The following is a 25,571-nucleotide window of genomic DNA, read 5'->3' as shown; positions in this document are numbered from 1 at the left end:
GATCCAAGACGGAAAGAATTATCCCACGTTCGTTTGAAACAATTTATATTCGAAGATACTCTTAAAAGGCATATTAAGGCGACATGATACAATTTCTCCGACGAAAATGAACATCGTATAATGCATATTTACAAATAATGATAATTGTCATGATCTCGGGGTCTCCCTTAAATACGATTATTATATAAAACGTGCTAAAGACTTGGCAAAAAGGCTAGATAATTTATATCATTGATGATTGACTGCTGGAATAAATTGACGATTAGAAAAATGTATAAAAGGGAACTAAAACGTTTCGCTATCGGCAGTTTTGGATGTTTTAATTGTTTCTCGGGGCAAAGGGGTCTCGTGTTCTTATTTATAGGGATGCGATCTTAAATGCGATATGTTAGAAATATAGTTCGGCTTAGGCGTGAATTCCAAGTAAATTCGAATTGCAATTAAAGCACTATCTCGCATGTGGTACGACAAACTTATTTCTTATCCGTTCAATTGTACAAAGCACTTGTTTCAAAATTGGTACGCCTTACAATCACAATACCCCTTCGTGCTATATGAACAACTAACTATACAAGCGGATCCCTTATTGATAAATATGAAAGTAAAAATGACTAAAACTTTACTTAAACGTACGATCGAGAAATAAATAATTTTACCGCACGATGTATCTTTGAGTTCTTTAAAAAATTTTGAATCTCCTCGTAACATTTTATAGTCTCCCATTCGTACTATTTCTCCCCGTTTCCCCGCATTGCTCGCGTATGTACATTTTAATAATATACACGTTTGAAAGATAGGAACAACCTCTTCGTTAATCAATTCTCTAACAACAAACACGGTGGACACAGATTCCTGAGTTTTTTCAATTTTCAAGCCATTATATGTGCCACCTCGATAGTGCGCGTACTATTGTCTCCGTTATTCAAGATTACCGATAATCTTTTTTTTTCCTAAAAGCTTCTCTCTGCATATAACGAATCTACCCTTTTGCGTGATCGATAGATTTCTCGTAGAACCTTCGATTGAACAAATTTTTTTTGGCCAAAGGACAAACTTAACTCTAGTTCTCCTAAAAATTGCACGATAGTCACGTTAATATCGTTCGTTTTTGGCGTTCAACCATCGCGATGTTTAATAATCTATTCGTGCCGGGAAACTTCTCGAGATTCCCCTCTTTGCGCGGTAGCATCATCATCCACATCATCCTGATCCTCATTGTCAGTCCCTTCCCCTTTCTCGGTAGGCCTTGTCCATCTGAAAGAAAATTCATTTACTCGTCACCCTTTCCGAACTTATAAAAGTCCCATACAACGACGACATGACGCAATATCAACCTGATCAATGTCTCTGGCGATCTATAGAGGAATATTAATTTGGCGAATAAGTCTTCCTCGAGACACAATTCTCCGCTCTCACGCACCAGATAAATATCTAAGCATAATCGCAGAATCCTATCCACGTAGGGTAGATCGTCGAACATAATCTTTGGTGCCATGTCACTGACTATCTTCCTCATCATTTGACTTATGACTATCACCGCGGTAGTGTATAAACCTAAGATTCTATAAACATACATGGAAACAAATAAAAGATTAAGTACACAAAATTAAACGATAACTTCCTGAAAAGGTAGCGTAAGAGGTAAGAGGAATAAAATTAGATCGTCTAAAAGACACACCCGAATCCACTGATAAAGCTTAACCCTTCAGGGAACGTCTTGTCGTTGAACAAGAACATCATGATGTACTTGCAGTCATTTAAGGGCACCCTGCTTAACAGCTGGTTGTACAAGCTGTCGTTGCAAACCTCGTTAACGACCCACCATTTCTGACGAGCGCAACAGTTCGCGTCTGTAGACAAGTGAAGGCTGATGTTCCTGTACAAATGTTTGTCGTCCTCTTTCTCTAAATCGTCATCGAACCATCTCGCTGAAAGTCATGTTTAGAGAGTCGATTAACCACCTTTATTCAATAGAAATCGCGTTTTCTATTTGTATATTCGGCCAAACTTACGCATTCGCATTAACTGAGGTACGACGTCGGTAGTTCGACCAGTCACCTTCAAAAACTTGGGAAAAGCGCTTTCCAACGTGATGGTGCCGTTATGCACGGTCGATTCCTCGGGGGACAGCATATCAGCCAACGATCTTCTCACAGGATTGAATTCACCGTTCTCGAACGGTGGTAACTTTATGTCTCGCACTTTCGTCGTTATCCCGCTGGCATCTTTCGCGTCCGTCTTTCGGGACACTGTCCACTCCACGTGAATAGTGACAGTCGTGCTGTTATCTTCTAATTCCTTTATCAGCCTGCCGTAAAACAATCGCGAGACCAATTACGATATTATCAAACCCATTCGTTCGAATCAGAGCGTCTTTGATCGTACCTATCTAAGTCTGGCGGAGATATGCTCCACAATTTCCGAGAGAATCCACTTAATCTTATAGCGGCTACGTCGGAGTGTATATAGTTTTCCAGGAACGTAACCGCGGGTCTGTCTTTCGTGTACAAATTCGTCAACCTCGCGTACTCAGACTCGCTGTATTCGATGATCGAGCTGCTCTGTGCCGACATGGAGTAAATCGGCTCGTACGGGCCGATTCTGATCTTCATCGACACGTCGTACGGCAAGTTCGAGACGCCAACTGTGCTGCCAAGCGCGAACAACAGCAACGGGAACCATATCAAACCGATCATTAAGAATAGAGCGGCACCACCGACCAGGTACTTGCTCATTTGTTGCTTCTTCACGCCTCGCGGTTGAGGGAAATCCGCTTCTACGCCTCGCATACACTGTAATTCCAGTTTGTTAGCGAATCGAGTATATTTTTATGAAATTTCCCGTATCGTGTACCTTGATCTGATAAATGTTGGCGAAAATGTCTTCCATCTTGAACCAATCCATTATCGACATGGAAGTGTCGGTCCAAATCCAGTCCATGACCGCTCTTAATTCGAACAGGAAAGGGACTAACATGAATCTGTTGAAGAGTAACGGATAAATTATTTTCTTGTAGATCGCGTGATGTAATATTGTCAAGTTTCACGGATGGAACGTGTTCTGACCCTTTGAACAAGACGTAATTGACAATGCTGTAGTTCTTGCAAAGAAAGTTGCCTAATATTCGTGTTGGGTATCCTTGTCGTAATTGATAGGCCGCCAGTAAAAGGTAGAAACACTTAACCATGTACCAAATTTGTGGAGGAACCCTCTCGTTGAATTGTCTACGATGATCGTTAAGAATATTACACGTTTGTTCCTCCATGCGATCGTGTATACGTAAAATACCAATCGTACCGTTCGGTTACACTTGGCAGAATGAAGAACATCCAAATGTGAACGCCAAATATCAGGCAATACTGGAAGATTAGTTTCCCTACGATCGATTTCTTTAGGAACAAAGCTCTGTCGATGACTATCAGTGCGAATTGCAATAGTAACATCAACAAAAACGCCATTGGAACACGGTTTTCTTGCAGGTAGGCCGTGACACCGCCGTCTCCTTGTTGCGTCTGGAAATTCGTTAAAATTATCCATTGTTCCGATCAATCGTTCGCGAGAGGCTGAGAGAAACTTACACCAAATGCGGAGAATCCAAAAATCAACAACAAGAAGTTGAAGAAATCACAGAGGAACATGTACGCGTAGACGTTCGTCTTCTCCTTACCAGATGGACTGAGAATTTTTTGGAAGAACCGTTTCATCGGCTCTGCATATTTATTCACACTGCAAAACGAATCGTGAACGTTAAAAAAATGATCGAATAAAATTGTAGTCTGCATATCTATTTCCTCACGTCATATTCATAGCGTTGTTAAAATCTTCGTTCAAAGGATTTAGTTCTTCTCCTTGAACCGCGACTAATTTCTCGTGCTCGTCGATGATTTGCACATTCTCACCATCAGCCGTTGGACGAAGATTTAAAGTTCGTCCTGCGGGCGTCTTTACGACAGTGCTATTTCTGTAAAGCAGAGAAACGACTATACAGACGCGAGGGAAGATGAGAAATCGGTTAGATAATTTCGAAAAATCTACGTACTCCGCTTCATCTTGTCGCTGTACAGATTCTCCCTGGCCTTTGTCTTCAGGCGGAGGCTTGGATGGAACCACGGTCAAATTGGAGGGAATTATTTTTCTCGGTTTCAAAGACGGACTCGTCCACTGGCCTAACGATTTGAGCATGACTCTAGAAACAAAATTGTAGCCCAATTTCTGAATAGAACGATACCTCTCCAAAATGTACATTATAGTTTACCTATGGAAAAATATCATAAGCAGCAGTAGCAGATCCCATAAGGCGTAATTGTGTTTACGTTCAACCCCCATAATTCTGGGCGTGAATAAGGGATTATTTGGCGCAGCGTCTCGATTCCAGGGCAGTACTTCCAATTGAAAGATACACTTCACTATAACGATTGCCTAAACAGATTCCAGGGTTTACGAATAAAGAAACGACTGACAACTGGATCGACGTAAGAAATGGTACTTTACCTCGGTATACGCAATCAACGTTACCCAAAACGTTTTCGAGGGCCGTGGTATGGTCAACGAGCCCCAGCAGAACACCATGAGAGGCAGTGGGGTGGAGAGGACAGACGCGTTTTTAATTTGATGAAGGAACACCATGAAGTAACAGAGCAGACACGAATGCGCCAACACTCCGAACCAAATAGACGCCAGTAATTGTATTATAGGCGGCTGATCGACTTCAGACAATCCACCACCTTCGTCGTCGTGTTGAACGGGTGAAATTTGAGAGAAAAGTGTACTGCGTGCATAGAGATTTCCATTAGAACGTACGAAGGAACATCGACGCGAAGTGTTTCAACGTAGATTCACAGGAGAAAGAAAGCAGAATTCTTTCTCTTGCGAAGTACTCACACCGAAAGCACATTGAAAGCTCGGGACCTGTAAATTGTAATTAAAAAGAAGGACCTGTTGCCGCTCTTCTTTCTGTAAATCGTATCAAAGGAGCAAGAAGAATTATACAATGGACATGCCGCTTGCCAAGACTAACGTGCAACAGGTGCGTTTAACGAACGATAAACGAAGCCTACGAATTTATCGATACAACTGATACCTGGAGGAGGACATGTCCAATCCTCGCTCCAAACTGGGCGCCAGAATTCGGATGTGCGGTACCGTCAGCGAGCTGCTTTTCCTAACAAAAAACAACACTTCTCTCTCTCTCTCTCTCTCTGTCTACGTTTACTTCGAGGATCACATTTTTATTAAGCCGCGACAGACTGATTATTCACTGGTAAGTGGTTATTGTTAATTACTGCGTACAGTTACATAAGTTTTTTTTTGGAAGATATTAGTATTTTAGACAACAGACATCTACTGGTTACAGAGACAAGATCTACTCTATACGAAATCGTACCTCTGTTCTTGCGGACGTGGTTGACTCGGGCCCTCGCCGGCATCGAAAGATTCCTCGGCGTTTCCATTAGTCGATCTGTCAGAGCGAGCACATTTACTACTCTACCTTCTACGAATAATGTTTAGCCTAAACAGCGGGGTCGAATAATTACGGACTACATCGGTTTAATGGGATTCCGGACGTTTCTAACGAGGGCAAGCAAGTATCTCGGTCAAGCGCATTGCAACTGAAGCTCTAACGTGTAAATAGATGTGGTTATCAAAGAGCTGTACGATCAGGGGGCTGAGAACGTGAATCCTTGTAAACCATTTCGAATTGTCGGAGGACGCGAACCTGCTAGTTTACGACGTAGGGTAATATCTATACAATCAAGCATCTACGAACAGATATTCGGTGAAGACAAAAGATATCGTTTCGAATAACAATTCCCGACATCCTTCAAGACCCTCACCTTTTTTTCATCAGAGGAATAGGTTGCCACATCTGATTGATGCCCAATCTCATCCCCATACGGAAGTCTGGCTTCGCCTGAAACGTTAGGGTAACAAGATAAAGAGAAAGACGATTAACCCATTGAAACGATCGACTCGATTCTTATTCTGTTCATCGATGTACCTTCAGTACTCTCTTTTCTTTCGTTAAAACCTTGCGGATGTATCTGTAGTCGCGCGAGAATCTGTTCAAGTACTTGGTCATCGACGTAAGGGTGCTGTTTATCATCACCATGAGGAACTTGAAATAGGTGGAGATCGATACTTTCTTCTCTTCCTCCTCTGTCTTCTCTTTCTCTTCTGGTTTGTCGTCCCCGTACTCGTCATCGTCCGACGGTTCAGGTGTCTTGGTCTCAGGCTCAGCCGTGGAAACGTCCTTCTCTTCGGTTTCTATATCGTCAGCTGAAGTTAGGCTCGTTTTGTCGCCGCCCTGGTTCGAACCACAAACGATCACTCTGTATGAGCGTTTCCTCTTTAACTGAGAGTGAATTCAGATACGTAGAATTTGAAGACAAAATGTATATGCCATCGTTTGACAGACAGGTATGCAGGGTGTCCCAGCGATCGTGGCACAGACTGGGAAAAGGGGTGATTCCTTGCGCAAAAAGTTCAATCGAAAGTGCAGAATATCATCCGAACACGGCATATAGTCTCGTTCAAATTCCGCGTATGTCCAGCTAATCGACATTGAATATTATTTTTTATAAATATTACAAGCGTGAGATTACGGTGCTACAGTCGCTGTAAACGTAATGAAAACAAATTAAGCCAAGTATATCGAGCGATAGATTATATACACCAACGACGAGGAGCCACCTGTCACTACAACATTGAAAAGATAACGACATAAAAAACAGAAAAAAAAAGTAAAATCGGTGTAAGTGGTACACCACCGTTTCCATCATATTTATATATGTATATATATATTTTCTTTTTTTCGTTAGGAAGCTGTAAGATGCGAAAAACGAAAAGAGAAATTACTGTCGAAGCGCTGTAATAACTAGCAAATACAATATTGTAATATCGCACACAGTTCATTAATATCGCTATTATTCTGTGGTTTGCTGTATGTTCGTGTCTCGTGTACTCGTTAACTGTGTTAAGAACGTGTTAAAAACTTTGTGTAAGTAATTGCATAGCTGGCTATTAACAAATTTTTAAATATATATATATATAGGTAGGTGATTCGAGTGTGTTCGAGTTCGTTGTAGCAATGAAGATAAAAAATGTTTACGATGTAGAAACCAAAAAAAAAAAAAAAAAAACGAAAAAAACATAATCGAATAAAATAACCATACGAACAAAAAAAGAAAAATAAAAGAAGAAAGGAAGAGGTACAATGTACAATGAAAGCTGAGAACAATTATTCACATATAAGAAACTACCAAAGTAGACACTGACAATGGAGCAATGAGAATTACAGAGAGATAGAACGAAAATTACGAATGAATGAGACAGAGAAATTAAACGACGCTGAGATCAAGGTGAGAGAGCGTATATGTACAGAGTGCTCGGCCGTCGTTGCAAGATATTTAAAGGGACGATTCTAGGAACCAAAATCAACTGAGCTTCGCAGGTTTCGATTTCGTTTTCACGTTTCTAAAATCACCCCTTGAAATTTCTCCCATGGCCGACCGGGACACCGTGTGTGTACTTGTTAGAAATAAATGTAATAAAGAATGACGAAGGAATAAAAAATGGTGGGCAGGTAAGAAAAAGAGAGCCTGTAGCAGTGACATGCAGCCTTTTAAGGGGGTCTCACATCGGTGGCCACTGCAGTGTCGGTCTCGGAACGTGCACTGAGATATGACATAGACGATTTCTTCCTTGTTAAAGGCACACTCCGACGACGTAGTCTCAGCGCGTCCTTTTCAGTCCCTCCGTACATGGCGACGTGCGTCGCGATCTCAATGTCTGTCTTAATCACGGTGTTCATCAACTGTAAGGGGACCAGACTTTAGAGTCATTCGTTTTCCATGCAATACCATTTGCCTTTTTTTATCTGGTGTACTGTTGTCTGCTGTCTGATGACTCCTCGATGGGCCAAGGGTAGAGAAAGTCATGAGAATGGTGGTGCTTTTTAATGGCTGAGGGCTCGTGGGGCTCGTGGGGGTGTTTGGGGGGTTATAAGGGAGGAGGCTAAGTGGTAGATCGATAGATAAAATGCCAGATATTTTTATGCACACACCGAAATCAAAGATTAACCTTTGGCCGTGATCCGATGATCCATCTGATAGATTCGCTGGCGAACGAGCGTGCGCATTCGATCGATCGAAGTTAACTCGGTTATGGGTTAACGAAGTTAACTCAAACACGAACCAAATTCAAAAATTGAAGTGTGAAATTAAAATTGTGTCGATTCTGGTCACGGTGAAGGATATAACATGGACATCTGATTCTATATGTATACATGTCGGGTCGTTTCGCGGAATTTCTCAGAGGATCAAACGCTCTCCGATTGGGATTAGTCAAACTTTTGTTTTAGATTGGAAACTCATAGCAGACAAACCAGAGATTCTTATCGCAATCCTCCAGAACGTGTAGCTCAATCGTTTGAGAACAACCATGGGATGGGAGAAGGAATGGACATACCTCGGAGATGGTCATTCTTCTCCCGCGTTTCTCCGCCTCGCGACGTCTCTCCGCCTCTCTCTTCTCGGACTCTGTGTCTGGTATCAGATCGGTCACGTCGTCGTCGTCCAGGTCGTCGAACATGTAGTAGTCGCCGGATCTGATAGCTAATCAAAAAGAACAGAACATCTCTTAACAACCGGAAGAATAGCCGAACGACTGATCACTTACGTTATTCAATTGTGCCAAAGCCATGCACGATATTTTATTTAACAATGGTGCTCAAAGAAGATGTTACTCCACAAGATGTATTAGGCTAGTTAACACAGAACATAGTATACATGTATTGAGATCTAAAGAAATTGTTAGTACGATCACGAAAAGACACGCGGATGCAACCCACCACCACCCTCTTCCGTTCTCGCTGCACGCACGTTACAAGGGACGATCGCACATAAAATTTCATAATAGGTATATGTACAGCGTGATACTCTGTAAAAGCAGTCGGATAGTTAGTCGGGACGTGGACACGTTAGTTACTAGGACGAGAAAGCCCGGGGAGGCTGCGTAGAAAGAAAATGATAATTTCCATTTACCCTCTCTGTTCGTCTTTGGCGCGCTAACTCTGTACAACGGCCGTGTTCCTGGATAGAGAGTATCTAGCGGAAAGAAAAACGTAAAAGGTATAGATAAAAAACTGAAAAAAGAATACGTGAAAGTCATCGTAGCAGACGGATAGAGATCTATACTACAAGAGAATATACATATATGCATTATATTACATGTCGAGTAATCGTGATTAAATTCCTGGAGTCCGTGATTAGCAGGATCGACAGCATACGAAACGATCTGTCGAGAAATTAAAATGGATCCTTCAAGATTCCGTTTGTACAATTCTTTTCTCCTATAAAAACTGTCAATTCGATTATGAACATGGTAGGTGGGAAGGATGTAATGGTCGATGCTGAAGCGGGATTCTAATCGAAGGAGACACACTGAGAGCTATCCAATCGTTCATATCGAGCAGCATAGAAAAGAGTATGTTCAGAAAGTAGTATGTACATCTAAGTACTAAGTCCAAGTAGATCACGACATCCAATAAAAATCGATCGAGAGACTCGACAGAGAAGCGTACGACATAAAAACTATACTCTTAAAATCAATGAAGAATAAAAAAAAGTATAATCCGAAGAGAAAAACCGATCAAATATCTACAGGATGAAAGAAAAATTCTCCAGCGTCTACATTCTCCTCGTATAAACACTATAATCAGAGATAGACGCGAGAATCGAAACGATCTCAGAAAACCGCGAGAGATCCTACAACTCGTCAAGAACGAGGAAAAGAAAACGAAACGAAAGGAACATCTGTGCCTGGCGGATGATCTATATAAGTGCTGTCGCGGAAGCGTATGTACAGGACATCGTAGCGGATCGACGACGGCGACGATCTTGTTCCCGGTCTGTCGTTACATGTGTGATGAGAGAGCGGTGAACGTGATGCGGTCGAGACGATCGACTGCCTCGGCGTGTGCAGCCCGTTCATCCAGGGCGGGCCAATGTAGCTGGACTGTCGACGATGCCTGCTCGAGGATGCGAACGATCGATCCGGCGGTCCACGATCGTACGGTGGCGGCGAGAACACCGGGAACGTCTCGTCCGGCGAGGGTCCGCGCGGGTTCAGCTCGCTACTCGGCGGCGAACCGAAAGAGATACGAGTCGGCTCGAGGTACCCCTCGAGGCTCACTGTCATTACTGCGGAATTTGGCGTGGGCGCCTGCAAGAGGGACGCAGCGCGGGGCGTCAACGGAGGCGGCTCGTCCTCGTCCTCGTCGATCGGGGTCTGGTAACCCTGAGGAGGCGTGTGACCCGAGGAGACGCACGAGCTTACGCTGGAAGACCTCGCCAGAGGCGCCTCCCCTTCTTTTTCCGTGCGCATTAAATATAGAGATTCGACGTTAGCCCTCGTGTACCTGCCAGTGTACCTGTGTCGAGGGTTAGGCTACTTCTTGGTCGGTACTGCTTGGGGTACACTGGTACAGGGTTGATAGAGTGGATAGGACACGTGAAAGTGGTACGTTCAGAATTCAGAGATGCTCTACTTGGTCCATTGAAAGATGGTGCGTGGAATTGTGTTCCTCGTCGAAGCAACGCTCGAGTTACCTGTATCGTTCTGTTTTTTTACCGCGCACAAGTCGCATCATCTTTCAGTGGTCGAAGCGTGGAATATAAGGTAGTTTCGTTCCGTCAGTCTGACTGTTCTATACCTTTGAGAAAGAGAGACGATTAGGAACGTCGGAATAATCCTTACCAACTTTGTGCGTCTGGGGTTCTCTGTAACTGGGGCCCTGTATCTTTCGTTGATTAGCTTTGATCTTGTCCATCTTGAATTTCAACTTCTGCAGCACGTTCTTCTCGACGTTTTCTTGAGTCTCGATGCGTTTCTGGTGCAACTCCTCCAGCAATTCGGCACCCCTCGATGCCAGAATGCTCATGGCTTTCGTCTCGTCCACTATGTGGAAGAAATAGTAGCTCCTGAAGAGCCGTTTCTGGAGCAACAGGAAGCCAAAGCAGAGACCGTCCCAGACCATGCCGATATCCTCTCGTGGCACCTCGCAATCGTACTTGTCCGCGGCTATCCCGCTGACCGAACTTCTGAATTTTCGTAGACAAGTTATGCCAAACAACTGGATCAACGGACACGCCAACGCCTCCACCTAAGTTTTCATATTAAACATGTCAGAATTGTATTTAGAAATGTGAGTCGTGTTTAAGAATAAATGAGAAATTACCTGATTTACCAGCACGCATCCCATACCCTGAAGCAAAGCCTTCGAAAATATCACGACCACGTTGTAACCGATCAAGAAGTTCCACCATCGTAGGATAGCCTTCACTGGCCTCAAGTAGAAGTCGCTGCCTTGCCAAAGGAAAACGAACGCACCGATCAAATAGCCCAACGAGAACAGATTGGTCCTTTCTGTTCCAGCCAGGAACATGATCGACAAAGTGATCCACATGAGGCTCATTAACGCGCCTCGCTTTATTATATCCAACCAGGAGTGAATATGGGAAACGTAATCTCTCACGGGGTTCACGAAATTTGGTTTCTCCATGTTCTGGTAGACGGAGTAATTGTGGCCAGCTGCAAATTCTGTGCCGGTTGCCGTGCTACGTTGCTCGATTTGGAAAACGAGACTCTGCCTGGCGATCATCATCAGCAGCACGAAGTCACCTGGATTCGCATTAAAAATTTGAATCTTTTCCGTCATAAAAATCTAATTAAGACGACGTCAAATATTGCACTGTGACTCTTACACATTAATTTTCTAGGGTTGGGTGGGAAGTCAGGGTCTGGCAAGTACATCCATTCTTGCAACCCCCTCAAAGTCTTCGACGCACCCCATGGATAATCTGAAAGTTGATCGTGATTCGTTACCATTTTGTTCTTGCACGTATTATTACAAATTTCCGTACTAGAAACGTTGAACAACCTATGCAAAACCAGGTAGGTGGTGCTACTACGAAGCAATACTGAACAGGTAGCAGAATTATGGCAAAGATCTTGAAGAAGGGCCAGATTTTCGAAACGGTCTTCCTATTCAGAGAAAAGAACAATAAGAGCCAGATGCTGTAGAGGACCGAATAGAAGTCCAATCTTGTTCCAATCAGCGCTACGATTCCTATCAGACAGAACTCAACGCCAAATTTGTAGAATCCATAGTTGAAGAGGAATTTCAAACACTCCGGCACTCCTCTGTCAGCGTTTTCACGGGTGATCGAAGGGAACATAACTTGCGGCGTATCCAGAGGCTCGCCCAGTGCCTTCCTATAGAAACGCTGACGAACCTTAATCACTTTCCTCAGGGTGGTCACCACTAAGATGCCTATGTAACCCTTTAACAATTCAGCCAAGTGTCCTGGTTCCGCTTTCTTTATTCCAAACCATTCTGCGATGTTATAGACCGTATTGTTGCTACCATACTGATACTGTACGTCGTCCACGTGTTTCTGAAAATGATAACGCGTAAAGTTATGTGAAAAAATCGAGTCGATCAAGTGGATTCGTGGTTTCTTACCGTGCAATTGACGTTCCAATTGTTGTGATCGATATACTGAATTTGATATAACATCTTCACGACCATCAAAATAGCAATCACCGCAGCGATCACGTTAACAGTGCATATTTGAACGTTTCTACGAGAATTGACCATGATAACTACTATTACGACGAACACCAAGTTAATCGCGCATACCTGAAACACATTATTTATAACAGATAGTGGAAATTAAACCTAGAATCGGTGTCTGATCGCTCTCAACTCACATCATTGACGCAGTACAGCATTACGGAAAGGAAAATAACTTTCTGCATGTGTATTTCGAGGAACAGCCAAGTGTAGTTGTAAAAATTCCACAAGTGTTTCATTGCTTTACGGAACAGCGCTAGTCGTTCCAATTTGGACATTCCTAAAAATCGTGATTATGTCAATATACTTTTCTATTAATCCTCATTAAAAAAAAAAAAAATATCGTACGTTTTAATTGTCTTAAGGTGTACATAGTGTCTTTATCCTCGTCAACTAGGAAAACTTCTCCCGGTGACGTTGGCGGCATAGTTAAGATCGGCGAATGACCAAGACTCGACCGTCTGTCTCGAGGACTTTCATCGGTTCTACGCAATTTCAATTACCCCATGATTATCTAAATGGCTCGATTAAATATTACGTTACCGCGTACTAACCCGAATTTCTGGATGTCCGTCACGTCCAAGAAATCGCGATGGAAGTAGTGAATCTGTAGAACAGTGATGATGACAAAGAACGTCGGTGTCAATAGCCTGACGAACAGATCCTTGGTCGCGTATTTCACTAAACCAATGTCCTTCTGCAGATTCTCGTCGATGCGCAGGTAACTCCAGTATTTTTGGAAATTGTGGAACTGATAAGTGTAGACGAGGATCAGCATGATCACGGAATATCCGATCACTGTGAGCCAGAACGCATACATCATCTTCCTCCACAACGTCCAGGATATCTTAGGGAACAAACGGAATTTTCGATTAATCGTTATGATTGATTCGATGATATAGAGGCGACCATAGTTCTTTTTTTATATACTTGGAAAGTGATGACCAGAACAAGGAAGAGAGACATGTAAATGATCCTGAAGACGGTCATGTGCTCGCCAGTGATTCCGCATATGAAGAGCATGATGGCCACCACGGCGATCCAGAATTTGGTCAGCAACTTCTTTAATACTATGCCAACGTCCTTCATAAATTTGCTTTTAATTTCCGGCGTTTCGTGATTCATTGCTGTGGTAGCCGTCGAAACGGAAACGTGTAACGGTGCCACCATGTCCCTCAACGCTGAAGACCGCCTCTGCTGGCTCTGTTCGGCTGTGTACTGTCTCATAGTTATCCAGAACATCGATATGAATAAACACTGCAACGTGATCGTAAAGAGTTATTTTTTTTTAACACGTTTTATCTCGGTTCCCAAATAGAAATTAGAAGATCGATCGTTACTTTAACCACTAAGTGCCAACAGCTGAGCTGGTCGGATTTGCTGAAACCAATCTCCGATATTTTTATCCCGTTTATTTCCGTTGGCAGTTCTTCCTCCGTTAAATCCATACTGAAAGCGTATTGCACGAGGAGCAAAAGCATGGCGTAAAAAACGATAAACGGGGAGCACTTCATCATCGAAGCGCGTTTATTAGGCACCATCCAGAGTACCAAGGCCCAGAGCAAAAGTGCGAACGTCGTCCAGCTGTGGTACATTATACTCCAAGTCTGGCGAATAAAATTACACGCGAAACTTTCTATCAGAATTGTTACAAACGATTTCGTGAAATTTAATCGATAATCACTTAAGTCTGACCCTTACCATCATTATAATATTCGTAGCGAGGTAGGACGAATTGATTATTAATTGGAAGATCGAGTATACGGCCATAATGATGTGCTCGATGACTCCTGATTGTTCATCTGGAGCAGCTATGAAGCGTTTAGTTAATACATTCTATTTCCTGTGCTCTGCTCTTCTCGATTAAAATGTCCCGTTAGAACACTTCAGTCGAAGAGGGCAGTAGTTCGTAAAAGTGGCAAGAGTTCAGAAAAGAGACGAACCTTCGTTAAGACTTTGCAATTGGATGCTATCATCGTGATGGCCGTCCTGAACGATGACACTTCCGGTCGAGTCCTGGAGCAGCCCCGTTCTCCCAGACCCAAATCGCATCAGCTGTCGATAAAATTCCCAATGCTATTTCTCTTATAGCTTTCTAAAGGCCTATTTCTATACATGGTTCTATTTCTCAGGCTATGGTAATCCTAATTTCCACTAAAAGATGGCATCTTACGCGAGATTTTGTTCGTCAAGCGTGTGCAACACATGCAAGCTACATGTAAAAAAATTGTTTGTACCTTCACCAAAACAGCTAGATAGTAAGAATTTGATAAGATCTATTATTAAAATCAATAATCCCAAAGTAATTGAAAAATCAATAAAATCAAAGGAAGAAAAAAAAAAAGAAAACAAGGAATGCAAAAATTGAAAGTTGCTCGAGTGGGTGAGTAGGAGTGATCGGCATGAAATTAGTTAAGAAAAGTGATCGCTGAGATAATGTGATAATCAAACATGCAAACTTAATCATTATACGTACGGGTGTGCGCTCGTCGACAGGTGGTAACGACGAATTAACGTTCGGCTTCTAAAACAATGGCAAACTAAACATAGCAGCATCCAAACGGAAAAGGAATTTGTTCGGCATTTAAAGAACAGAACCGGAAATCTGGAAGGCGACAGCAAATAAAAACTCGGGAGTCGTCTGACAGGGGGCGGGGGGCGGTTGATTAATTGAACAAATAGAGATCGTAATATAAAACGGCGTACCTTTTCCCTTTACCGTTCAATTCTTTTCTTTGCCACCTTCATTCAAATAAGGAAAAACGAAAATATAGATACAAACAGATAATAATACAAAATATCGTTGCTGCATTCCATAATGTACATTCTTCATTCTTCTTTCTCAAATCATAACAGTTTGGCGATAGAACAAAACTATACGATGGTACCAATGTACAACAACTTAACCCATCGTACGCACACTTTGATAGAATCTTCAGAGAAAAATTTAGATTACGCACAAATCGATGATAAAGCTTTTTATATAAGTACAGCTTCTTTTAAAACGAGTCAGTGTGCGAACGTGGGGTTAAAAAGAAGGGGGAGTCGATGGAAAAATATATACAGTTGCGATGTTGAAATAAATCTGTCGATAGTACGTAATAGAGAAAGATCGAAGCGCAGTAAAAAATGTTTGAAAAGAACTCGGCTCATGCAGGACTCGATCCTTACGCGAGCCTTTCGCCGTGCCGAGTGCCACCTCTGAGACGGTGTCCTCCGCCTGATGGACACGTGCCTGGACAATGGAGTGTCCACGTTCTCCATCTTGCCGCTCAAACGTTTCGTTTTCTTCGCCTGGAACGCCTCGGTTAGTAAAAGCAACGATCATCGGAAACAGATGCTGGTTATAGACAACTGGTTGGTGGTTAACGAGAGGAGATCGTAAAAGCGTCCAAGAGGTTGTGTTACTCGGTCGGTTAAAAAAAATGTTAATCGTTCACCTTAACCGCAAGAAAGTTAATCGAGTCAGTAACGCATTGCACGCGACGTGCCGTTGTTAGAACGATTCCACACCGGATGCAAAGCTTAAAACGGCTCGTAGACTGAACTATAACGTACATCGATCGTTTTCAAGTACCCGGAGTGTTAGAAGATATCGTATATGCTTAATTAATTCCCAATCGATACTACTCGCTAGTTTCACCCGAACACTTAATCGTTTCCACATTTTAATCTCTCGCTAGACCTCGCTGTACTCCTTCATCCGATTAATTCCATTGATTAATCCACGAAATAATCGTTAATCGTTATTCTACCTCCGACATACTATCTATTAATGATAAAAATGTGTACCAGCGATAAACTCACCGGCTTCTTACTGAGGAATTGCGACTGCAATGCCAGAATGAAGTAGAGCCAAAACAACCTTAGGCAATAGCCGTAGATCAACCAATCGGCATTGTCCGCGTACTTCACGTCCCTCGGATTCGAGCAGTTCGTCTCGTAAATGGGAATCAGCGCGAAGTAACGCTGCCAAGTGCTGTTCACAGGTATTAACTCTTGGGGCAGTTGATTCTGATAGCTGAGCAAGGTCAGGATGTGCAAGGTCACGACGACCATCACGAGCCTGCAGAGGATCGCGAACCCCTTCCTAAGCTCTTTGTTGCACGCCCACCAAGTAGCGGCTCCAAGGAAGACGAGGAAGTAGAAACCACCCTCCACTGATGGATCCAGGGACGCTGTGATGCAGAGCGACGCCAGGACCACGTAAGTTCCGATACGTCCCAGGAAATTGATGATCTGAGCATGGAATTGTTACACGTTAAATAGATCGCAGCCAGTCCAAGCTAATCGCGTCAGCGTCGTGTTGTTCTTGTCGCCAATGATACCTTGACGGTTCCATCCGCGGACTTTTTGGTCGTCTCAGCGTGTCGATGCGCAGAGGCGTCGTCTTCCTCGTCGGTGACGCGACTTTGCGACAGAAACCGGCATAGGAAATACAGTATCAAGCTGGTGGGGAAAACGATCAACTCCGGGGCCAACCAGAAGAAAATCTCCCATACGGAAGCGTTAACTAGCCTTACCAAACCTACGTGCCTGAAGAACACTTCCATCAAGTTGCCTGGAACATTGTTCGACGTGAAGCGTGTCTCCTTTATCTGGTAATCGACGAGAGGATTATTTCCGATTTCGAATGATTATACACACATTTGTCAAGGAAGTGATCCTCCGTAGGCAGAGCCAAGAAAACTATCTGAAAGGTGAATTGGATGATGGCTGTGAGGAACGACAGGCCGATGCAGGTCTTCAGGTAATGACCCGTATGGCCAGCCATCGTTCTCGCGTCTGGTATGGGCACGTGAGGCGAGTATAGCATCAAGGCCAGGTAAATTAGGGACAATCCTACGGGACGCCATATTGTACCTATTCGAATCAATCAATGTAATTTAAATACAATACAATTTTCACTTCATTTGCAGTACTGTTTATAGCTAGTTAGAAAATGGTAATTCTCGTCTCGTGACATTTTCCAAGTGGTATTTCTCACGCACAGATATGCATTTCGCTCGACTGATATGAAAAGAAGTAGGGTGAAAGAAAGGTTAATTTTAACCTGGGGATTTCAGAGATGAAACTCGACTGACATTTCAGTCCCCTGTATTTCTTTGGCGAATTCCGATAATTCATCGCGTTACTCATATTATCGATCAACTACACGATGGAAGATACGTGGGGATAATTAGGTCCACAGAGTACTCTGGACCTGCGTGTATACTCGGGACGTTAATCGTTCTCGGCTCGTTGGGAAGCGTAAACGTAATAAAGTCCTTCGCGAGCATCTGCACAGAGGCATTCTAGAAAACAAGCTCGGTTTCTTTGAGAGAACGCCTCATCAAGATTGCTCTCCAAGTTCATTTCCATTTTGCTCCAATTCACGTAGCTACGAGAACACTTTCTATTTGGAGAATGCGTTTTGCTTACTATTTTCTCTTGTCGGCGCGGATAAAGCAGAAGTTTGTTCCGCTGCCAAGTAAATACGAATGTATAGCACTTGGTGTGTCCTAGCGTGCTAATTGCAAAATGTTGCATTATTAGTACCGCAGTTATATTCGATTTTCTAACGTAATATTTATACATCAAATTATTGTTATCGTTTCTTTTATTTGTGTAAGCACTACCGCCTTTTCGGTGAAGCATTGTTAATTATAGAACCCGCGGACAACTAATTACACCGTCCAGCCTGCGCGAGATGATAATTCGAGCGATAACAACGTTACGTTCGTTCCTCAACGACGTCGAAACCTCGCGTGTTTTTTGCTTTACTTCTGATCGAGGTCAGAAGATCAAAGAGGACTCTCGAAATTATCGAAGACGATAAAAGTGTTACACGAATGAATTATGCATGGCACTTCCTTTCTCCTATGAATACAGCGGTATAAAAATATCAAATGTAACACTGCTTTCATCTCGATTAAAAAATACTATGATTCCTACAAAAAATCCTACGAAAAATATAAATCAATTAATGGTACAGTTATTTGTACGTAAATACGAGTTACATTCGCTAACTGGAGTCGAAGCTCGACGCGTTTATCAAATATAAACGATATACGATAAAATAGCAGGAAACTTAAACTCAGATACCACTGTTCCGTTGCCTACTCGTCGGATAAATATTTCGACGTAACACGGACAGTAATTACGGGAAATTGTCAATAAAGTAGGAATCCAGAATGACGGTCGAACGAAAGTGGCTTCACCTAATTATAAACCGGAGGCGAAACGCGTCTCGACGGTGTCACCGAGGAATCTTGTGGCGCCTTTTCAAAGACGAGCGCATATCTATACGTAGACGCTTCTTCGAATTTCCGACCATCCATAAAAAAACACACGTTTCCTATTTTATCAAACGTGCGAACGTCGAGTTACGTCATTCGTAATTTTAGAGCGCACGCTATCCTACGAGTCCTAGGCCAAATTCGTTATTTTTTATCAGAAACTACTGCCGACAATAAAAAGTATAGTTATGCGTTATTTATCGTCAGTATTATTAAGGTGGTATTCCTTTCTAATTGAAAAAGAATCGATGAGAATATTATTCGATACACGCTGTGTAACACGCGTCGTGGAATGATGTCGGACATGTGGCGCGTTGATAACGGTCTGATAATTAATGACAGCGTTAAGCCGGGTCTCGTAATGGAACGTTCGACATCTGGACTCTTCGATTCGATATATTACTAGCCAATAAATTCACGTTACACCTTTCATCGTTTGAGGCATTATTATTAAAGGGTCAATTAATTTCGACCGTGCTCAATTCGACGGAATTCAAACAACGTCGCGAATGTCTCCTACGAGGTGTTGTAATAAATACGAAGAACGAATGGAGAGGCCATTCGCGGTATTTCTTAGCATTTCAACCGATTGCTCATCCATTCCTAGTGTTCGCCTTGAAACCTACACCGCGTTCCCAGTTTCTCACGATTCGCTGGCGTTCAACAGGATCGACGAGCACCCAACCTGAGGTCATTAGTCGATCGTGAATGGCAACTATTTTAACGCCATGATGTCATCGAGTGGCTCGCCTCCACGATAATAGTTCGCACGACAAACTATTCGATTCCCGACGATTTAAACGAATCCTGAAATCCGTTCACCCTCGATTCTCCGTGCGATTTTATCTAAACTCGTATCACTGGATCAGAAACTTAAAAAGTGAACGTTCAACCTTCCGATCGCTCGATAACGCTGCTAGAACGTGTATTTATAGATACGATAGACACTTACAGCCCGCCAAGACAATGGGTAGAACAACCCTGATGAGGGCCACGTTCAGCCAGTACCTGGACATGCCTCGATCTGCTCGGATGGCCTTTCACCCTGAAACAAAAGGAGGAGGGAAGGGTTTACTCGTAATACATGGCCACCGTGTACGCTGTCAACATCTCGAGATTTCGCAGCGGCAATGTCAGCCCGACTGGAATCGATACGACGCTGCCGCAGTCGGATACCTTTAACCTCGTTTTGCCACGAGACGCGGCACTGCCGTCCTTATGATCCGGCCTTCGCTTTTACAACCAACCTGACCCCCTAAAAATAATTCGCCAGTCCCGTAGAATACTATCGAGAAATGTACATTTTGTCGCGTCGTGCGGATCTGCTCTGTCTCGTGAAGCCGTTACAGTGAAATCGGGTGACACTTCCTGTCCGGTGCGGTTCATCGATCAATAATCCATTGACAGGACGTGGTCAATTTAGCTCGATCGGTGGAATGCACTTTGTACTGTGTGCGCACTGTGTGTTTTACTTAAGAGAACAGAGAGACGATGGTAGGTTTCGAGCTAACTGTGTTCTCGTCTGGTCTTTGGTTGCGCCACGTGTTAATCGAAAGGTGAATTAAGATCGTTTCTTTAAAATTAGTTGCAAATTGACGCTCGAAAGGCAGCGACGCTACAAAGAGATGTGAAACTTCGTTTTGTAGACGGTAACGAGAATTAGATTTGAACGGTAATTAATGAAACGTCGACGACGAAACGGTACAGAGTTTCATTCAGAGGTTTGCGAGGCTTTTAAAAGGGAAGAATGACCGCGAGTGGAGAGTGTGAATTGTACTACGGATTAATCGTGCCTTTTTTCATTCATCTGTATTTGTGTTTACGAGGAACCGTAAAACTTGACTAAACGTTAGTGACACCCAGACACGTATTGAATTTACTTGGAGTGCGCGTGCACCGTCTGCACTCATTTCCTGTTTCCGTGTAGGAGTTCATAGCGGTTTCAAGGTTTCGTTCCTTCCTAGGGAATCCGAGCGTCCGTCGCGCACTTTTGGACGATCACCAAAACTAGATATCAGAGTCGGTTTAACCTTTCTAGTAAACAAAAAGTAAAACAAAAGAGACGAGAACGCAATTTTGCAATTTGGAGAACCTCTTCATCTTCCGTGCGGATGTTTCGATAAGAACAGCCGCGCCCAATTTAATTATCAAGCAATTACACGGGGGCTGAAATGCGTTCGTCCCATTCAAGGTGCGTCCATCCGCGTTCACGTAGACCGCTTCGTTATTATCATCTAACAGCGATAAGAAAATTACGTTAAAAGGAAGGGAACATCGAGAGGAGAGTCACGATATTAAACGACATACATAATTTCTTGTTAATCGTCGGCAAGAACTTTCAGATAAGAATGCGCTAAACTATAATCAAACGTCGTTCCTCCAAGCAAACAGAATTTAAACTGCAAAGGATCAAGTAAAAAGGAAAGCGTAGTATCTTTCAAGAAATTGATTTGAATTACGCTAATCATTCTGTTTGATGAGACTGTTCATTATCATTCGTCTCGCACTAAAAATCGCCTTTCCATGTATCGAGCAATCGCGACCAGACGGACGCCTGCAACAAGATTTGATCGTTCGACCTAAATGAAAGCTAGTGCAAGCTCGAGGCATCTAGCGGTACCGTGAAACGATCGTCGAGGTTCTCTTTCACCGAACGATCGCAGACAAATAGCCGAACAAAGTGAAAACTGCGCTTCCAGACTGATGGCCATCGGCTATGCGTCAACTTTTGTCATCGATACACTGCACTATTGATTCAGAATCGCATTCGTCACCCACGTGCTACGCATTGCTTATGTAATTAACATGGGAAGCGGTGACTGTGCCATCCGTCTGACCTTTACTTGTTCATACGAATGAAACCAAATACTGTGACGGATTATTTTCTATGTTCTCAGATGTAAGATAGAATTGTGCAACCGCTACCGCTTTCCTGTTTCCATTCGTGCATCGTTGCCTCTGTGTAAACTGATGCAAAAGGATTGGTTCTTCTATAACAAAGTCGAAAACACGTTTTATCTTTTATCGAAAGTTCCAGTAAAGATGGAGTAACGTCCCTTCTTTCGATAAGTAACGGAGTGTCAGCGGATGCGGAATCGATCAAACATTCACGCCATCGTTCATAGATATTCTAACGTTTCGCTCGATTTTTAGTACAAATGATATAGCGTTACTGTATAAATATTGAGTGTCTCGAAATATTTAAAAAACTACGATAACAGGTGAACGTGTAACAATGAATGGATTAGTGTTATCTCGAAGGCAGCAAGTAATATTCGAGGGGTACACTGTCCAAGGGTCCAAGTAAACGATACCGACAGTCTCTTTGCGTTAACTGCATTTAAAGTACTCGAGTCAGCCAGCGCGTGAAGTTGCATTTTAATCAACCGCGTGTCATCTTGCTCCTACTAAACCGGTTCGAGAAATATCATGCGAACGGAATGACGGGAGCACTCGTGGATTTACTTTCATCTTTTCGACTCTCGGGTCAGCGGTGGTCGTGCAACGTTTTCGTTCTCGATTCGACGAGAATTCTCGTTAACGATCTCGATCGAGCCTGGATTCAACATAGTCTTCATAGAATCCACCGTTACGTGTCTCGTTGTTTCCTCGTTGTTCCGGATGTCGCGACATCGGACATGAAAAAAGATTATCTTATCGATCGCTAGTTGACGAAGAGATAACACGATTTGCAGCAGGCGATTGAATTTTGCGACCGATCTCATTCAACCATCCCGGAATTATTCACCCGCTACCGCATGAAAGTCCTTTGTTTTCGCTCGAGCGAAACTGGGGATGCAGGTAAATTCATACGCAGACGTGGACGCGCGCGACCAACCGATTAGAGCCGTTTAATTAGTATTCGACGGTTAACTGCCAATCAATGACGATGACAACAGCACCGTGGAATCTGGATAATTTAAGCCATCGTCGTTCTGCATACTCAAATTGGGAGCTTCTGTTGGGAATGTCCAACAGTTTCTTGCTATTTAATTAACGTGGAACGAAATTAGTCTCGCGAAACGTAACGGGACGCCGAAAAAGAGTAATGAAATTTCCCTCGCGCGATACGCGGTTGATTTTCCAGAAGTAATTATCGTAAGGCTCGCACGCTTCGATCCCCGACAGCCGCGTTCTATTAAGTACCTCGGATACACCCGTTTACGAGGAAACGCGCACAGGTTGGCGTGATGCTCGTGCGTAGCTGCGTGCCGCACGCAACGAGGAACGTCTTGATTAAGGGAGCGCACGTCGCTGGTTACGCTGTCAGGTTAAATACGACTACCGTTGCCTTTTCTGACAGCACAATGAGCAACCTCGCTCCGAGAATCAATTCGAACGTTTTATCTCTAAGCCAACGTTATTCTGTCTATTAGTTTCGTTTCTACTTGGACACCGACCAAATGTAGAGAACCTTCGAAATTCTTTATTTATCGGTTTCTCAGTTATTCAGATAATTCTATTCGAACACGATATTGTTCGTTAATAGAAAACGATAATATTTCGACGTTACATGTCGCCATCTGATTTGTATGTTATTTGAAAACACACAGGTGTCGACCGCCAATCACGGTGTTCCGTGATTCACGCGTTGTAAACACAGAAATCTGTAGCTCGCGACGATAGCCGTGTTATCGGTTGTTTCTACGAAGCTCTGTGAAAATTCGTCGCTGTTTCACCTCGGGTAGAACGACTACATCGAATGATTCATCAGTTAGCGTAAACGTGCAGCTCGTTGGAATTAGAAACCTACGAAAGTAATTGTTTTTATATCTACTAGTATTATCCGATTTTGCGTCCTGCAGCGTAACAAACAGATCGACCGATGAATTTCGCGAATACCGTTAACTCCACCTTCGCGAAGTCATAAAACGCGGTGAAATGTCAGATGCTCTACGAGAGGCTCGCGTCTCAACCGTGCGGAACAAGCTCGGTTTCTACTGTTCTGGATCGGGGAGATCGCGACGCGAATTTCGGAGCGAGACGCATAAGATTGGCTTTTAATATTCCTTGGCAATTTTAATTAGGCTTAACGAGAAGTAGAAAGTTAATATGTACCTGTAGGCGAAGAAATCGCGATTTCGCAGCCATTTTCGCATTACTCCGAAGCGTACACGTTAACAGAGAAAATATGTTACTCTCCAATTCCTTGACAGTTTTACAAGTATGTCACCTTTTCCTCTATCTACATAGCTATCGAGCACGTGCTGCTTCCCTTAACTAGAATTCACAGAATTAACATGTCAATTTTCTCATATAACCACGGACATAGTCTCGAGTTGATTACGTGGTAACCGTCTGCTCAGTATCTTAATACAATAAAATCGACGTATCCTCATTTCAACTAGAACGTACCACATTTTCCATCGTACGCGTTTCACCTTTGAATAAATCGCGCACGACAGTTGAACGCGCCACTACTCGCGCACGAGAAGCAACCGTGGGATACGTCCAAAATGCAGTCAGCTGACTAAGAAATCGGAGCACTGCGCGGTTGCACCGTAGGACTCGCGTAAGAAAAAGGGACTCACCTTAAATGAAACCGCTCGGTTTCATAGCATTCCTCTGGAACGAGTCTCTCCCAGCTGTCTTCCCGTCGATCGAGCTCGGAGGGGAGCAACATGCGCCTCTCCCGGCTTCAACACGCGCCAAATATCGCCTCCGTCACAACGCTGTCACGCTGCCAATACTTGTCGCACGGTCGAACGCCACCGATCCCGCGAACTTTTCGCGCGCGCTTCGATCCCTCTGTCACCGATTAATCGATCAGCGCAACGCCCGTCAGGCGTTTACCCCGAGGCGAAATCGCGACGCATACGCTCGTCCAGCGGCGAAACACGCGATCCCAACCGACGATCGTCAACCTACGCCGGCTCGACACTGACTGAGCCACCTTTCTACGCCCGTCTCCGCGTCAGCGGTCCGCGCCTGCGCCCCACTATGCGTCATACCCCCTCGCAGTAGCGTAGGTTGTTACCGTTCAGACAGAGACTGCACACCGTGCAACGCTTTGATCGAACCTACGCGAATTTCCTCGGCGTTATCGACGAGAGGAGAAAGGAAACCCGGCTGTCAAAAGACAATACGTAACAGTGACAGAAAATGATTAGCTACAATTTTTAATCTGAAATGAAAAGAGATCGAAAGCTATGTTAATTTGTTCGTAATCGTGAGCGATAAGAATATTTAAACATATTTTTTGTTATATTGTTCTTCATCTATTTGATCATTTTTTTGCGTTTTATAATTCTATATTTTGTGTTTCATTTTAGTTTATACATTGGTAAATCGAACAAAGGAAAGACAGGGGATATATTGACTTTATCCTTGCGTATGTAATTCCGCTAAAAATCGCCCAAGTTATTAGGAACGTAGAATGTTGGTAGAGCGTGGAGACGAAGAAGAGTAATTGTGCGAGGAGGATAGACGATTTATGGTACTAACTTTCGTTTATAGCTGCTTTTGTCCCTATTATATGAATGGAAATTTAATAGGAATGTAAGATGAGTGTAGAGGTATTAGACGAGGATCGAAGATCATTGGAAGAGGATAGATATAATTTAGTACTTCCTCCGTTTCGTAGCATAAGCTCTGTTCCTGATACTATTCGAACTTTGGTAGTAACAGCGTTACAGAACGATGGTAGAGGTGCTATACGT

The 25,571-nt window shown here is 43.3% G+C and overlaps 1 protein-coding gene across 8 annotated transcripts; it reads right to left on the bottom strand.

The window, feature by feature from the left end:
- Window positions 1–30: 30 nt before the first annotated feature.
- On the bottom strand, window positions 31–24,626 carry Piezo (piezo type mechanosensitive ion channel component). 8 transcript variants are annotated; one of them, XM_076909085.1, is made up of 37 exons: window positions 24,444–24,626; window positions 19,865–19,957; window positions 17,282–17,497; window positions 16,963–17,195; window positions 16,442–16,873; window positions 15,111–15,158; window positions 14,578–14,689; window positions 14,336–14,445; window positions 13,975–14,241; window positions 13,565–13,891; window positions 13,189–13,481; window positions 12,983–13,119; window positions 12,772–12,914; window positions 12,524–12,700; window positions 11,939–12,455; window positions 11,763–11,858; window positions 11,237–11,679; window positions 10,756–11,161; window positions 9,042–9,104; window positions 8,467–8,612; window positions 7,637–7,813; window positions 5,999–6,304; window positions 5,835–5,911; window positions 5,384–5,458; window positions 4,492–4,768; window positions 4,256–4,419; window positions 4,040–4,186; window positions 3,797–3,961; window positions 3,579–3,726; window positions 3,298–3,512; window positions 3,066–3,224; window positions 2,854–2,980; window positions 2,386–2,792; window positions 2,013–2,308; window positions 1,679–1,928; window positions 1,335–1,562; window positions 31–1,254 (listed from the first exon to the last, which is right to left on the bottom strand). In XM_076909085.1, exons 2-37 carry the CDS (start codon window positions 19,926–19,928, stop codon window positions 1,140–1,142), a joined length of 7,563 nt encoding a protein of 2,520 aa, XP_076765200.1. In that variant the 5' UTR covers window positions 19,929–19,957; window positions 24,444–24,626; the 3' UTR covers window positions 31–1,139. The 8 variants fall into 8 exon arrangements, with proteins under 8 accessions (XP_076765200.1, XP_076765205.1, XP_076765201.1 ...); XM_076909090.1 differs by having other exon boundaries at window positions 14,336–14,436; XM_076909086.1 differs by having other exon boundaries at window positions 15,111–15,155.
- Window positions 24,627–25,571: the final 945 nt, after the last annotated feature.

Source organism: Xylocopa sonorina, chromosome 1, assembly GCF_050948175.1.
Source record: "Xylocopa sonorina isolate GNS202 chromosome 1, iyXylSono1_principal, whole genome shotgun sequence".
Taxonomy (NCBI): domain Eukaryota; kingdom Metazoa; phylum Arthropoda; class Insecta; order Hymenoptera; family Apidae; genus Xylocopa; species Xylocopa sonorina.
This window is presented reverse-complemented; position numbering and strand designations above follow the sequence as displayed.

Coding starts and splice junctions, on each gene's coding strand:
- Piezo (XM_076909085.1), bottom strand. CDS start 19,928: ATGTCCAGGTACTGGCTGAACGTGGCCCTCATCAGGGTTGTTCTACCC. Junction 14,242..14,335: donor CTACGAATATTATAATGATG/GTAAGGGTCAGA, acceptor TTTATTCGCCAG/ACTTGGAGTATAATGTACCA. Junction 1,929..2,012: donor ACCTCAGTTAATGCGAATGC/GTAAGTTTGGCC, acceptor CATGACTTTCAG/CGAGATGGTTCGATGACGAT.